At 45.5% G+C, this 16380-nt stretch overlaps 2 protein-coding genes across 2 annotated transcripts in view; one reads left to right on the forward strand and one right to left on the reverse strand.

Moving 5' to 3' along the window:
- Positions 1-10730, reverse strand: part of CUNH22orf23 (chromosome unknown C22orf23 homolog) — a 14779-nt gene extending 4049 nt beyond the window's left edge. Inside the window, exons 1-4 of the mRNA XM_018572579.1 lie at positions 10632-10730; positions 7228-7337; positions 3073-3135; positions 1145-1327 (exon numbers count right to left, since the gene is read on the reverse strand). Coding sequence (XP_018428081.1) covers positions 1145-1327; positions 3073-3135; positions 7228-7330 — 349 coding nt within the window. The 5' untranslated portion in view covers positions 7331-7337; positions 10632-10730. The remainder of the gene's footprint in view (positions 1-1144; positions 1328-3072; positions 3136-7227; positions 7338-10631) is intronic.
- An 81-nt stretch (positions 10731-10811) lies between these two features.
- The window catches only part of POLR2F (RNA polymerase II subunit F), a 14624-nt gene continuing 9055 nt past the window's right edge, over positions 10812-16380 (forward strand). Inside the window, exon 1 of the mRNA XM_018572580.1 lies at positions 10812-10920. Within this exon, the coding sequence (XP_018428082.1) occupies positions 10901-10920 (20 nt within the window). The 5' untranslated portion in view covers positions 10812-10900. The remainder of the gene's footprint in view (positions 10921-16380) is intronic.

Here is a 16380-nt window from a genome sequence, read left to right on the forward strand (position 1 = left end):
CTAAGGGCCAAATGTTGGAATGGTGGAGAGTTTGGAGACCTATCATTTTAAATTGGAAAGTACAGACCTGATTAGAAAGAAAACCGTTTCATTCTGTTGGGACAGCAGTTGGCTGGAATACAGCTGGTGGGATATCCTCCTCTAGGGAAAGAAGGGACTCCTGCAAGGACCTTGTATGTCCTAAATGCAGGCTTCCAGAGGAGGAGAAACAACAAGAAGGGAAGAAAGTTGTGTGTTTATAATGTGTCATCAAGGATCTGGCTGAAGGAGAAGGCAGCAGAAAATGTAAATGCTGCTTTTATTATCTCAAAATAGCCAAAGAGCTCCATTAGCCTCTCAGAAAAGTGAGTCTTCAGAGATGGGGTCCGGAAAAAGTGCTCTGATCTCAAAACTCAGCATGGAGTCCCCAGATGTACTGGCCTGACCTGAAAGCAGAGTCCTGTGTTAACTGGGACATAGATGGGTTGTCACTGCCGATTGCAGGACCGTCCGTGGCAGAGAAAGCACCACTATACTTAACTGGGAGAATGGGTGCTGGTTGGCTAATTAAAGATATATCCAGGATTTCCATTATCAGGCCTGAATCTACCAGTAGCTGTGGATAGTAGAAAAGCCTTCCGATTCAAGCAAAATATAGAAGAAAGGAAAGAGACATCCATTCTCCTAAGGACAGTAAGCGAAACTGAGCAGGTATGAGGTGGAATAAGTGAAAGCTTCTGTGTCTGTGTCCACTGTGCTGAGTGTGATGCCTGCATCTGTGACCACTGTGCTGAGTGTGATGCCTGCATCTGTGACCACTGTGCTGAGTGTGATGCGTGCATCTGTGACCACTGTGCTGTGTGTGATGCGTGCATCTGCCTCCACTGTGCTGTGTGTGATGCGTGCATCTGTGACCACTGTGCTGAGTGTGATGCGTGCATCTGTGACCACTGTGCTGTGTGTGATGCGTGCATCTGTGACCACTGTGCTGTGTGTGATGCCTGCATCTGCCTCCACTGTGCTGATTTGTACTGAGGACCATTTTCTCCAGGTCAGAAAGATGATACATTTCAGCCAGTTGGTCAAATGTTATGTAACATCTGCAAAAAAAAGCAGATATAAAATACTCCAGATAATAGAAAACTTTGTGTATATCGGTACTTACGGGTTGGTCGGGGTTGGAATTTCTCTCTGCTGTAAGCATCCCCTGCTTGGCATTTCTCTGCAGGACGTAAGACCGATCTGGCATTTGCAATGTTTTTTTTCTTTGGCATAGATTCAGAGGCTCGAGGTTTATGTTGGGCAATGCTGGAGCTGGGATGACATAGTACTGGCAGCGTATCCCCAGCTATTAAAAATGAAATATGAAGATGATTTGGCAGATATAAAGTGAGTTTAGCTTGCTATTGAAACATAAAGTATTTCTTACTAAGAAACAGGAAGCACCACAGATCATATCACAAAATAACTGTCACAAAGTAAGATGCTGCAAAAATTACATATTTTAGCAAATAGTTACATAGTAGGTAAGGTTGAATAAAGACAAGGTGCATCAGGTTCAACCTATGTTGTGTGTGTGCGCGCGCTAAAAAGGAATTTTAGCCAATAGTTACATAGCAAGCGCAAATAATTACATAGTAGGATCACAGACATACTGATACATTTGTTCTAAGTAAAAATCCTAAGGTTCCTCTCTGCGTCCCCCTTACCTTAACTCTTAATGCTCCCCCACCTTAAACCTTAACACTTCACCTAACCTCTAAAATGGGCCCTTAACTCTTAATCTTCTCCATGACCTATAATCTGTACTCCTTCAGTTAACTATACACGTTACAGCCTGACTGTACAAGCTCCCTTAGCTCTACCAACTACCAGGTACTCCAAGGACCTGCCTGATTGGATACACAACGAACTAGGACCAGACAGACCCTCTCATTGCACAGACTGAGGATCTGAACAGGAGAACGTCAAAGCCTGAGGACCCAATACAGGAGATGGTCAGAGACTGTGGACATGTTAAATAAGTAGTTGGAGAGTGGGTACACGCTGTAGGAGACATTAGTGCTCCCTACAGCCGAGGGGTACATATCACATGGCACAAAGCTGAGGGGAAGCCTTGAAGGACTTCTTCCCACTAGGTGCCAGGTCCTGCTCTGCATTTGAGATCTGGTAAGGTTTTTGTTACTGACTGACTCTCTGTATGATGTATACTCCTGAACCATCCACTATAAATATACATGCACATATAAATGTAAATTTTTACTCCTGACCTATGAACTCTTTACATTACATACTACTGAGGTAGTTTATGTGTGCACACAAACAGGCTCACAATGCCTCTTCAGGTACACCCACTGTTCGGCACGATGTGGCCACACACATCATTTGCCACAGAAGTGTAGCATTTTTTTTCTTTGATGTGTCTAAGGCTCCATTCACATATGACGTTTGCATTTGCGCGTGGAAAATCACGCGGCACGAAAACGTGCAACTTTTTACATACGCGCAGAATCAGTCCAAAAAAATGGCGCTTGGACTATTTTGCAGGACTAGCGCTTTCGTACCGCATGGACGCCGCTATGGTCTGAACAATGTACATTGGAATGCATAGTTTTTGTATGTTTAGCGTTTCCGCAGAAAACCGCTAATGTGTGAATGGAGCCTAACAACCAAGGAGACTGACATTCCCGGAAGTATCGATTTCATTTGACAGTGCGGCCAGCAGGAGAGGTATTTGCTCTCTTCTTTTGCAGGTAGAACTTCTGGGGCATTGACTTTATCACAAGGCACATTAACACACAAAATTCTGCCAGTCACATGGGTTCAGTACTGCACTGCAACAGTCTGAACTGGTGCTTAGACTTTGTTGTTGCTGAGAGAGTAATCCATGCAATGTCAATTTACCGTGTGTATTTCTAAAGCAGTGAATGTGACACTCACCGAGCATTCACTGCAGGTGAATAATGCAGCTGTCATTTAAAACACAAACACGAGGAAGATACAAATGCAGATAATGTTTGGTGAATGTCACATTCACGTCTGTATAAATATAATCCTAACTAGAAATGCAGTGCAAATTTAAAGAACTCTTACTCTGTAAACGCTCTTTTATCTGACGCTGCTGGAAGTTTGTCAGCCTGGACTCCTGCATCATCACTGCAAAAAAAAATAAACAAAAAAAGTCAGCAGAACTATAGAGGTGCATTGTGAGAAGATACAATAAAGTGCAAACTTCATGCAGTACAGCTAATGAAGAAGCAGAGACTTTGTAGCAAATTTGTCTGTCACCAATAGTAATGTGAAGGGGCTTGCAAGCCCACACAAAACTGTCAACTACAGCCCTTCCCCCAATCAGTTGCAGCCGGGGCATTCCCCCACCCTTCTCCCCCACCTACATATCACAATGGGCAGGGAATGCCCCTGCCATAACTGGGCTTTGGGGGGGGGTTGTCAGTGAAGGTTTTGCAGTGGCTTGGTCAAACTTTGCACCAAGCCCCCACACATCACTAGTCATCACCTAAATGTATACAACATTTCCTTTTGTTTAGTATTTTCCAGAATAGGAAGGTAGTTAAAAATCAGGACCAGTCATTTCCTGAAAGTTTCCAATCAGCAGACTCAACACGTACCATAGTTTCTGCTCCATACTAACATATGAAAGAGAGATTCCAGCGCCGAAAACCACTGACCCGCAGAAACATGTATTTGCTTATAAAATACAGATGGCAATGTTACAGATTCATTAGAAATGGCAGTTTACTTAGTAGGTATAGAGAGCTAATGTGCAGTCCCTGATATCATATAATGGCCACACAAGCTCAGCATCTCAAATGCTACCGAGAGGCTTTGCACATACAAGTACTGAGTGTGAATTTGATGTTTAGCTACTGAGCTCTGTAAACAGGCTTTTTTCAACAGAGAAAACAAATCAACGTGTAAAGCAGGGGTGCCCACAAGGTCGATCGCGATCTACCAGTGATCGCTTAGCGATCACTGGTAGATAGCCATGTCCTCTCCTCCCGCCGCTTCTCTGGATCCCCGCTGCTCTCCCTAGCGGGGATCCGAGAAGAAGTGAAGGAATTGGCGGCGGGGGAGGGCGGAGCCGCTGTCACAGAACTAATGCAGAGCGGTGAGGAGAGAGAGAGACGCTCGGCCAGGATCTGACAGCCGGCGCCTCTCTCTCCCCTCACTGCTCGTCCGTTCTGTCACAGCGGCTCCGACACCCACCCGCGGCTGAAGTGCTCTTTCACTTCTCGTCGGATCCCCCGCTGCCTCTGCCCGGGAGAGCAGGGGGATGCAGAGGAGAAGCTGAGCCCATTTGTGCGTGGCCGAGCGGCAGAGGATCGGTACATGTCACTAGTATGTACCAATCCTCTGTGCAGGACAAACACTGGAGCGATCGGCTGATCACTCCGGTGTTTGTAAATAACTGGGGACACATAGTACTATGTGTCCCCAGTTATAAATGAATGAACAGGATGTGATTTACATCACGTCCCGTTCATTCATGAGTTTCTGAATGGGGAGAAGCACTCTGTACAGAGGCTCCTCCCCATTCAGAAACTGCTTGATAGTAAATATTTTCTGAATGAATGGGAAGCCTCTGTGCTTTACATTCATTTAGAATAGAGGCTGCAGAAAAAAAGATTGAGGGCTATGTGTCCTCAATTTCTTTTTCTATTTTAAAAGGGAAATATCAGGGGGCTTTTTAGACCCCTAATATTTCCCCGAAGCCCCCCCAAGAGTTAAAAAAAAAAAAATTGCGAAAATTAAAAAAAAAATAATGAAAATAAAATAAGGCGCAAAAGGAGCTGGCTACGGCTATGCTCCCGTGGTGCTCGTGCGGCTGCCGGCTGAATGTGTCAGACGCTGCAGATGGAAAGGTGCAGGACACCCCATGTGCAACGTCGGCCACACGAGCACCACGGGAGGACAGGACGCCGGGACATGTAGGGCGCACTGGAATGTAAGCCGGCCGACTCCCTGCGTTCAGGTGCGGGAGGGGGTGTGGAGCTGTATTGAAGTCAATGGCATCGCCCACAGTGCGATCGCCCGCACTCGGAACGCAGGCACATTAGTCCCTGCATTCCGGTCCAGTGCGATCTGCAAAAATAGTGCTCGCAGCATTTTTGCGGATCGCACTGGACTGGAACACAGGCACTAATGCAGGCGATCGCACTGTGGGCGAGGGGCCTGCCTGCGGAGCCTGGCTGCGGTGCCATTGACTTCAATGCACCGCCACGCCCCCTCCCGCCCCTGAATGCAGGTGTTTTTTTGTTGGTAGATCTCAATGAGCTCGTCATTTGAAAAGTAGATCTCCAGACGAAAAATAGTGGGCGCCCCTGGTGTAAAGGATCTTAGAGCGCCATCTGCTGGCTGGATATGCAAATATGAACTATTTATTTTTAAAGCTGAACTTCAGCATAAACAAATGTCTACAGACAAGAGGCATGTGTATTCTTACTTGAATCTCATTTGCTTTATGTTTTTCTTCCAGATCTGTGCAGTAATCAAGCATGCTTCAGTAGCTTCCTGTAATAACAACAACTCACTGCTGCTCTTTCTCCCTGTGCAAGGTGACTGGTCTTGTATCCACCCCTCTTGTCATCTTCTGCAAGGAGCCTGTATTGGGTGGGCCTGCCGGGGCCCCTCCCACAGCTCGCCTCTCTCCACAGGAAATGTACAGCACAGTGATGATGCCACTGCTACGTTTACACCTGAATAACTGGGTTTGCAAAGGCATTTGGTGCATACAAAGTGCATTTATATCCTTTTTGGTTATTTAGGAGTATAGTTAAATAAAATGTTTCTGTGCCCATAGTTGTAATATTTAACTACCCAAATATTTTTTTTTTTAAATACTTTTGATTGTGTTTTAACCTCTTGCCGTCCGCCCGTAGTAAAAAAACGGACGGACGGCACTGCAGCATCTGCGGGTTGACACCTCACTTTCATACCTTCAGCACTCCTCCTTTCCACATGCTCCCCACTTTCATACACTCCTCTCCTCACATACCTTCCATCATCATCCCCCCCCATACTCATCTCTTGCACGAACTGCCCACCATCATACCCCCTGCAAATACTGCACACCATAATTCCATCTGAACCTCTCTCCTGCACATTTGCCTGTTGTAATACCTCTGCAGAACTCTTATGCACATACTGTCAGCCACCATAACCGCCACACTCCTCCCCTGAACATACTGCCTGCTAACATACTCAAGCCATCATACCCTTCACACTTCTCTACTGCACATATTCTCTGCTGTCCTACCCTTGCCATCACACCTGCTGCACTCTTTCCCTGCACATACTGCCCACTGTAATACCCTCTGCAATCCTCACATACATATACTGCTAGCCGTCATACTCCCTGCACTCCATCCCTGCAAATACTGCCAACTATCATACACTGCACTCCTCCCCTGCACATACTGTCTGCTTTTATACCCTTTGTACTTCTTTCCTGCACTTACTGCCCACCATGATACCCTTTACACTTCTTACCTGCACATACCTCCACCATCCTGCAGTTCTCTGCACATACAGCCTGTCTCCCAATCACATACTGCCCACTCTCATGCCCACCACATTCCTCACCTGTACATACAGGCCACTTTCCTACCTTATGCACTTTTATACCTGCACATACTGTCTGCTCACAAGCGCTTTGCACTCACTAAACAAACTGCCCTCTCTCATATGCTATGCATTCCTCCCCAGAACATACTGCCAGCTGTTATACCCTCCATGTTCTTTTTATGCGCATACTGCCTTCACTTCTACCCTGCACATACTACCCTCTGTTATAGCCTCCTTACCTCTTCCCTTTACATACTAGCTGCTTTCATGCCCTCTGCACTAGTCATACCCTCCATACTTCTCTCCTACACATACTGCTTGCTGTCATACCCTTTGCACTTCTCTCCTGTGCCTACTGCACACTACAGCACTTCTTTAGTATTGCCAGTTCTGGAACTGGCACACTTTTGCTAGTTTCAAGTAACGCAATCAACACCTTTTATCGCCAAGAAGAACGAGGTTAAAAAAAAGCCAGGTAACACATGTAGTGAAAAATAATGCTGATGATCACACACTTCCATGGAGTTTAACAATCCTTTACAGTTACCTCGTGTGCTTCCCAATGCTCACGTTAAAGAGAATGTAAGTGGTACTACTGTGAGAATGAGGTTTACTTCCAGCCACAATGATACTGACAATCATTTTCTACATACGTAACATCACCTTTCAGCAGGTTCTGGGTTTCTTTGCTGTACTGAGCTGGTTTTGCACTGTTCCAGAATCCGGTACCCAGCGGCACCTGGACATTTCCATCCTGCCTTGACATAGCGATGCTGCAAAAATCAGAAGAAAGTAAATATATATCAGTTGTTTAATTCTCAAGCAACATGTTGGATCTTGTGTACTCTGTACTTTGTCCATACTAATATACTGCTAGTACTAGGCAAAGTAACAGTTTAGCAGCAGACACCATAACATTTCTTTTATTTTTGTTTCCAATAAAGTTTTATTTCAATTTTCAATTATAACAACAGGCGATACAATAGAAGATCAGCTGAGTTACAGGTGCTGGTCAATCATATAATGAATAAAAGACAAGCATCTAACATTGTAAGGCAGATAGCAATAGTATGGCCCATCATGTCTCGACCCCAGACGTGGAATGCAGCACCTGCGTAGGACGAATAAAGGGCCATATACAGTATTGTTGCTTTTGCAAGCAGCTATTCAGACACTAACAAAAACATAAACAGTAACAATAACCAAAGGGCCCAAGTAGCATCATGAGTATTCGAGAGTCACTGAGGCCCACCGACATGCGGTGGGGTCAGTGTATTGTAACAAGGCTCCCAAGCAGTGCAGGGTCACCGTAGGTCTATAGTGCTACAGGAGGATACCCTGTTGGTATGATGTGTCGGTATCTAGGGCTCGGGATCCGTCTCAAATCTCTATTCGGGGAGGGATGGGAGAAGGGAGAAGCTCCTTTCACTTTTATTTCTCCATCTCCTCCCCTCCCCAGTTTATTAACAATTGCTAGATAGGGCAATGCAAATAGCGAAATATTGTGTTCATTTGAGGATGTCCAAGACAACTGTGGGACATCCTGGTGAGACAAAAACGAAAAGTAGGAGACTAGAAAGGGGTAGCAGGGGTATTATGGGAAGGGGGTGGGGCAGGGGGAGGGAGGAGCAGCAGGTAGAGGTTCAGCCAGATGGCTCTGCAGTGAGTCGCCATCTTCTCCTCGTATCCCCTTGAAGTAGAATGATCAATACAAGAAAGAAAAGATTGTCAGTGGAGTCCTCTATGGAAGAGGGACCACCATAACATTTCTGACCCTACCTCACACACTCATTCAGTACTAAACCCCTACAACATTTCTGGGTAAGGTTTAACTTACACAGGGTTTGGCAAACTCTTCTTCATTCACTCCATGTGACAAGAGTTCAGGGCCTTGGGGAGGGGGGTGGTGTGGGTGGCCAGAATTAAAAAAACAAAACACTAGCTAATGCAGTTATGTATTCACTATAATGACATTAAAGCCAAACGAATGTCTTACACACAAGAACACTCAGTTTTGAGTAAAACAGGACTGACATTTTCCCCTAGCCTTGCTAACAGTTTCACTCCCTGCACTATGTTCACCTTGTATACTCTTTGTATGAAGTTTCTGTGGACATCTGTGGCCTTCAAAGCTACTGTGATGACTTTAGTAGAACACACCAAGGTACATTCTGCTGGCATGGCTGCCTTTAGGTCAACTCTGGAGCACAGTAAAAGGGTGACAATGCCATTAGGAAAGGAAGTGCCTGTGGATAATACACATTGCTGATAAAATCCCCAGCTATGACTTGAATAAAATAGTAGCACAGTGGCGTAGTGGTTAGCACTTCTGCCTTGCAGTACTGGGGTCCCCAGTTCATATGCCAGTCAGGACACTATATGTAAGGAGTTTGCATGTTCTCCATGTGTGTGGGTTTCCTCCCACATGCCAAAGACATGCTGATAGGTTAATTGGCTCTTGTCTAAATTGGTCCTGTATGTATGCATGTGAGATGGGGACCCTAGATTGTAAGCTCCTTGAGGGACTGATGTCAATGTGCAGCATGTAAAGTGCTGTGTACATTGTCGCGCTATATAAATACCTGTAATAAATATACGTTAGAAAATTGAAACTTTTTTACAACACATGAACATGCGTGGCAACATATTTGGTTTTTAAAGCGTAACATAAACAATAAATGATGATCAGCAGGCTTTTTATGACAGAAGAGACTGTGTAAAGTAGGCTATACATGCAGCCGGGCCACAATTCGTACAGTGGTGCCGCTGTCAGCACCCATCTGCCCAGCATCCCTCGATCAGCTGATTGATGGAAAAGGTCAGAAAATTCTCAGCCGAACAGAGATAGCAGCCAATCAGCAGCAAACTGTGTTAGGGTATTCTGACAGAATACAGTAGAAACAAAGGGAGATTCCTCGATCAACGATTGTAAGCATTGATTAAGATATCTGTTCTACTTTCTTCTTTCAGCCCGCAGGTTGAAGGAAAAAAGATAGAACTGTGTATACCCAGCTTAAAGTGACATTAAAGGCAGTTATTCCCCCAATGTTGCTTTAAGGACTTACCTTACGTGATGCCTCTTGATCTGAACAGCTTCTTCCTTCCACTCCTTTTCCACACTCCCTCCAGCGCTGGTGCCAGTCTCTGATCCAGCACAGACTCCTCATGTCACACGGTGTCTGTCCAGCACGCGCTCCTGGCTTCCCCCATTCAATCTGGACTGCGCAAGCGCCCACCCACACTTCCTCCTTCGCACCACTAAGGAGCCAGGACTTCTTCAGCCGGGAGCAAGAGGCGCTGACACAGGTAAGTTAGTTGGTATTTGTTTTACATGTTGGGACATACATGTACTGCATACTAGCAGTAGATAGATGCCACAAAAAAAAAGACCAGTTTAATGCTACTTTAGGTCTCTTCAGTCATAAAATCTTTTTGCTGCCTTTCTGCAATTTTTGCTCCTGTACACTGAGTACACATGCACAGCTCAGTACACACGCTTGGGATGCGAGGCAAAGTAACTCCTGTGTGCATATGCGGTAGTTGCGTCACCGGAGCCCGGCCAATCAAGTGGTCAAAGAATGGGAACTTGGATGGAGAAAAGGGGACCTTCTCCAATATAATGTCTGGGGGGACATTTCAAATCATTACCAATGAAGAGGGCACTCCTCCGTTGATTTTAGAGAGGACCACAGTGGTCTCTTACCAATAACCAGGCCTGCTATGGTCTTAGAAAAACTATGCTTCCCTTTCATGGAATTTAGTGCCCCTTTAGCATACAACGCACACACAACACACTAAATGTCAATGAAATTCAGCTTTAAAAGGGACTGCAATGTAAAAGGTACTTTAGGGAAAGTGTTGAAGGCCCCATTAAGCTGATGCTATGGGACCCCGAAATTGTATGACCTCTCTGACTATTCCAGTCATGCCTATAAAGCTACAAGGACACCAACTTCATCATTTTCTAAGTATTTCTAGTGCTATAAAGTCACTAATGGTATTGAGCGACAATTGGAATGTGTACAAATATTACATATCGGGCTGAATGTGACCTCGTCCGCTCGTACCTGTATTACACCCAATTATACGCAGTAAGCGCTCGCTATTAGACCCGCTCAGACAGATGTTTTCTGTTCCCATAGAAACAAGACGAAGGCGGGATCAGAGGTTGTAGGTGGGCGGGACGCAGAGTAAGCGGTGGTTTTCGCTGTATTTCCGTTTCCGGCTCCAGGTGGATGTTACGCAATTCCTTTTCCGGCCTTAGTGTGCATGGTCTTTCCGGTTCACAAGTTGTGTGAGATCCGAGAGGGAGAGAATCGGAGTGAACAGAGGCGGCATGTCTGATAACGAGGACAAGTGAGTATGTCATTTACCGTCTCATTGTCTAGTGCGATGTGTGAGAGGAGCCGGGTGCTCTGCTTTGTTGTACATATAATGAAGCGTCCCCCCATGTGACGGTTCATTCCATTTCTGGTTGGAGAGATGTTAAAGTGACGCTGAACTCAGGAGTTAAATCTTAAAAATGGTGGCTTCTTTTGTTCCCAATGGTCCCCGTGTGTGTTGTAAAGTAGACACTGCTCCAAGTTCACTCCTGTGATGGGCTACAATCTCAAAACAAACTAGAGAACTACAGCTGAGATTGTAGTCCATCCAGGACTGAGCTTGAATCCCTGGCTACTTTACAACACACACAGGGACCATGGGGAACAAAAGTAGCCACCCTCCAGAAGGAAGGACAGTGTCAGCACCAATTCAGAGAGGATTTGATGATCTACAGCTGAGTGATACACCAATAATACACCAATTGTTAAGTCACTTGAATGTATTTTTAAGCTATAACTCCTACGTTTAGTGTCACTGTAAGTGTAATGTAACCCAAATGTTTTCAGTTTGGGCAGGATAAGTAATAGTAAAAAGGATTATTTGCTGATGGTGTCTTGTTGGGGAGATTTCCCTTCAGTCCCAGAGACAGAGCAGAAAGTGGAGAAAGAGGAGGATGTGAGGGGATGCCCCCCTCTTAGTCCTCATTAGTAAATGTCCCCTCACCTCCTGTTTCTGTGAGAACTGAAATATTTTGGGTTTCTCACCACTTTCTGTACAGGAGACCATCATCAAGACCAGTAGAGGGAAACATTGCCAGTGGGGACACAGACAGCAATAAAAACTTGACAAAAGTTTTAATTGTTACAAATTTCATCCAAATTAAAAGTAATTAAAAAAAGTAAAGGTATTACAATCAATATTCAGTGAGAATACATAAAGTCCATACATTGCCTATATCATGGGAATACAGGACACGCATATGAACTAGTCTTTACTTTTGATTGGTCAGGGGATCACACACTGAGGCTTGTGATTGGTCAGGGGATCACACACTGAGGCTTGTGATTGGTCAGGGGATCACACACTGAGGCTTGTGATTGGTCAGGGGATCACACACTGAGGCTTGTGATTGGTCAGGGGATCACACACTGAGGCTTGTGATTGGTCAGGGGATCACACACTGAGGCTTGTGATTGGTCAGGGGATCACACACTGAGGCTTGTGATTGGTCAGGGGATCACACACTGAGGCTTGTGATTGGTCAGGGGATCACACACTGAGGCTTGTGATTGGTCAGGGGATCACACACTGAGGCTTGTGATTGGTCAGGGGATCACACACTGAGGCTTGTGATTGGTCAGGGGATCACACACTGAGGCTTGTGATTGGTCAGGGGATCACACACTGAGGCTTGTGATTGGTCAGGGGATCACACACTGAGGCTTGTGATTGGTCAGGGGATCACACACTGAGGCTTGTGATTGGTCAGGGGATCACACACTGAGGCTTGTGATTGGTCAGGGGATCACACACTGAGGCTTGTGATTGGTCAGGGGATCACACACTGAGGCTTGTGATTGGTCAGGGGATCACACACTGAGGCTTGTGATTGGTCAGGGGATCACACACTGAGGCTTGTGATTGGTCAGGGGATCACACACTGAGGCTTGTGATTGGTCAGGGGATCACACACTGAGGCTTGTGATTGGTCAGGGGATCACACACTGAGGCTTGTGATTGGTCAGGGGATCACACACTGAGGCTTGTGATTGGTCAGGGGATCACACACTGAGGCTTGTGATTGGTCAGGGGATCACACACTGAGGCTTGTGATTGGTCAGGGGATCACACACTGAGGCTTGTGATTGGTCAGGGGATCACACACTGAGGCTTGTGATTGGTCAGGGGATCACACACTGAGGCTTGTGATTGGTCAGGGGATCACACACTGAGGCTTGTGATTGGTCAGGGGATCACACACTGAGGCTTGTGATTGGTCAGGGGATCACACACTGAGGCTTGTGATTGGTCAGGGGATCACACACTGAGGCTTGTGATTGGTCAGGGGATCACACACTGAGGCTTGTGATTGGTCAGGGGATCACACACTGAGGCTTGTGATTGGTCAGGGGATCACACACTGAGGCTTGTGATTGGTCAGGGGATCACACACTGAGGCTTGTGATTGGTCAGGGGATCACACACTGAGGCTTGTGGTTGGTCAGGGGATCACACACTGAGGTTTGTTACACATTCTGTCCTGTCATGCCTGCTACACCATATCAGGATAGAAGAATGTCTCTGCCTTAGAGGCCAGTGAGGGACTTTGAATGGACATCGTAGGAAATTATGTGGAAAGTCGGGCCCCAGTAACAAAGTGGCTGTGGCCTGTCCTTGAGTTTTAGGCATGCTGAGGTTATCTGGAGTGTTTCATGTGATTCTGCACCTTCTTTTACTGAAGGCTGTAACCTTAAGGCTCTCATATGGCCAAATGTTATACCCTGTTTGCGATGGCTTAGCCTCCCTTCTTCACCTGCACTGTTGTGGCTGTTCTTGGAAACCTGGCAGTTAGGCTGGAGAAATGTGCCAGTGTGGCACTCAGGGAGTATGCTATATGTGTTCACATGTAATAACCAAGTGGAGCATTATTATTATTATTATTATTATTATTCAGGATTTATATAGCGCCAACAGTTTGCGCAGCACTTTACAATATAGGGAAGACATTACAATACAATTCAAGACAAGATGGTAAGGGGTGCCCTGCCCCTGAGGGCTTACGATCTAAAAGGGAGGGGGAAGTGATACATGAGGAGGGAGCTGTGTGGGGATGAATTGTTTGAGAACGTGATGGTTGAGCGGGGATAGGCTTCCCCTATCTGAGTCTTTAGGGATCGCCTAAAGGCAGTCAAGGTGGGTGACGGACGGACGGGTTGGGGTAAAGAATTCCAGAGGATGGGAGAGACTCTAGAGAAGTCCTGGAGGCGAGCATGGGAGGAGTTGACAAGGGAGCTGGAAAGCAGGAGGTGTTGGGATGAGCCGAGGGTTAGGGTGATACTTTGAGACAAGGTTGGAGATATAGCCGGGGGCGGAGTTGTTAATGGCTTTGTAACTGATTGTTAATATTTTGAATTTTATCCTTTGGGCGAGTGGAAGCCAGTGCAGGGATTGACAGAGGGGGGATGCAGACACTGAGCGGTTGGTAAGGTGAATGAGTCTGGCGGCTGCATTCATGATAGACTGAAGGGGGGATAGCCTGTGTAATGGAAGGCCAATGAGGAGGGAGTTGCAATAGTCAAGACGAGAGATAACAAGGGAGTGTATGAGTAGTTTTGTGGTTTCATTGGTGAGGAAGGGGCATATTTTTGAGATGTTACGAAGGTGAAGGCGGCAGGATTTGGATGTGGGGAAGAAAGTTCATACTCCATACGGAGGGACAGAGAAGCAGGACCCAATGGTGAATATTTTAACCAGTTGACACTGGGTATGACAATGCCCCAAGGTTTAGGAGAGTTGGTGGGTAGAAAAAACTACAGTGGCGTACACAATGCACAAACGGGTATGTAAGACATAGGAATGAAGGAGTGGTATTGTGGTATGAAAACTAACAAAAGGGTGTCCTATTCTAACTTATTTATTTTTCACTGTGGTGACAGGTTCTCTTTATTAGACCCCTAATGCCTCCACTTTTTCCATCAGTTACAGATCTGGGACAGAAAGTACACACTCTGGCTGTGTTCTGTGACTTTATCGTCTGTCTGCTCTGAATAGGGGGCCAGTGTTCTGTGAGTGTGTGCTTGTGTGTGTACATTCAGGGTAACAATAAGGGGCCTGTGCTGACAGGTGGTATTGCATTCCCATACAAGCCTATGGGAATGTTAAACCTGCTTTAAGCAAGTCAAATGCAGGTCAGATGAACCTGTCAGTGGATTCTGAATGATCTCAGAAGCAAATTAAACTGATGTCAATCTGATATTACCAACACAAGCTCAAAGCCCATCCACACAGGCCCTAAAGAGGAGGAGGATGTAACAGAGAGAGGTGCTGCACAAGGCATGAGATTGTAAAGCTGTCTATGAACACACAAGTTGTTCTTTTGCAATATATTTATCTAATTGGATTCAAATGGAAAAATGTGAATCCTGGGTGTATGTTCTGTGAATAATGTGAGAAAATTTTTTTATAAGCTTCCATGTGTTGGTATTAGTGAGTCCCAATGTATCAGATGAATTGTCTTGCTGGTTTTCGTTTTTAATGAATTCTGACACTTGGTATAAACAAACTGCCCACAAATTGTGAAACTGTGGGGTTTGAAGAGAAAACATGTAGCACAGTAAATGTTATACATGACATTTGATAGTGTTATTTTTAAAGAAGTGGCTGTGTGGTACTATGCAGGCTGCACAGCAAAGACTTGGTGGAACAGGGACAGTTAGGTGATTGACTTGTGAAGGTTGATCACGGAGGGTACTAAAGCCACTGAAAGGGGAATTACGCTTTATGTGGGGAGAGAAAAATTGCAACAGTGGGGACTGATTGCTTTGGTGATGTTTCATGCCAGTCATGCACAAAGTGTTCTATATGAGCTGTAAAATATATAGCCTTTAATATGACACGCATTAGTCCTTGAAGAACCCCTGGAAGTACTGTTTTATATCTAAACGCCCATAAAGTGGAATTAAACCCTGTAAGTCCTCTTTATCTCCCACTACTGCTGAAGCTGGCGCAATCTTTCATGATGTCTAGTGTTTTCCTCCCATAACCCTACTGCCACCCTCACTGCGTGGCATCAGAAATTCGTGTGCATGTGCAGACAAAAGTGTGCCAAGCCTCACTTTGCCTTACAAGTTTCCAGGATGCTTTGATGTAATTATCTTCATCACAACTGATCCCTATGGCAGTTGGCCAACACTAGAGGAGTTTCCTTGCCCTATGTGACTAGCAATGGGTTCAGGAAGGAAAGAGAGAGCAGAGTTCCTTGCCGGAGAAAGCTGTGACGTAAACAAGGTAAGGTGCTCTTGGCACCGCCAGGGTGCCGGGAATCAGAGTTGCAATGTGTGAGTGACATCACCCGACATTATTACAGTTATATCTATGGAAGGAAAAGCCTTTGGAAGATGTGAAAACGTGTAAAAGATGAGTTCTACTGCAGTTTTATAGAAATGACAAACCTCTCTGTGTGAAAACGCTTAGAAGAGAATTTAAGACTGGAGCAGCTGTGCATGGCAACCAATCGATTTGTAGCTTTCATTTTCAAAGCTCACTAAACAAGCTGACGATAGAAGCTGATTGGTTACTATGTTCAACTGCTCCAGTAAAATAGATGAAACCTGGCATCCCTTGCTTCTTTAGCGGTGCAAATATCAACTTCAGCCACTAGATGGTGTTGTGTATCAAGCAAGGATATGATCGGCAGTTGGGTTTGCAGTGATCAATGTTTGTTAGTTCTTGCTTGATTCGGCTTTATTTTTAAATCTATTTTTAGTAAACCTC

Source organism: Nanorana parkeri, unplaced genomic scaffold (genome assembly GCF_000935625.1).
Source record: "Nanorana parkeri isolate BGI_ZX_2015 unplaced genomic scaffold, ASM93562v1 scaffold2078, whole genome shotgun sequence".
NCBI classification, from domain to species: Eukaryota; Metazoa; Chordata; class Amphibia; order Anura; family Dicroglossidae; genus Nanorana; species Nanorana parkeri.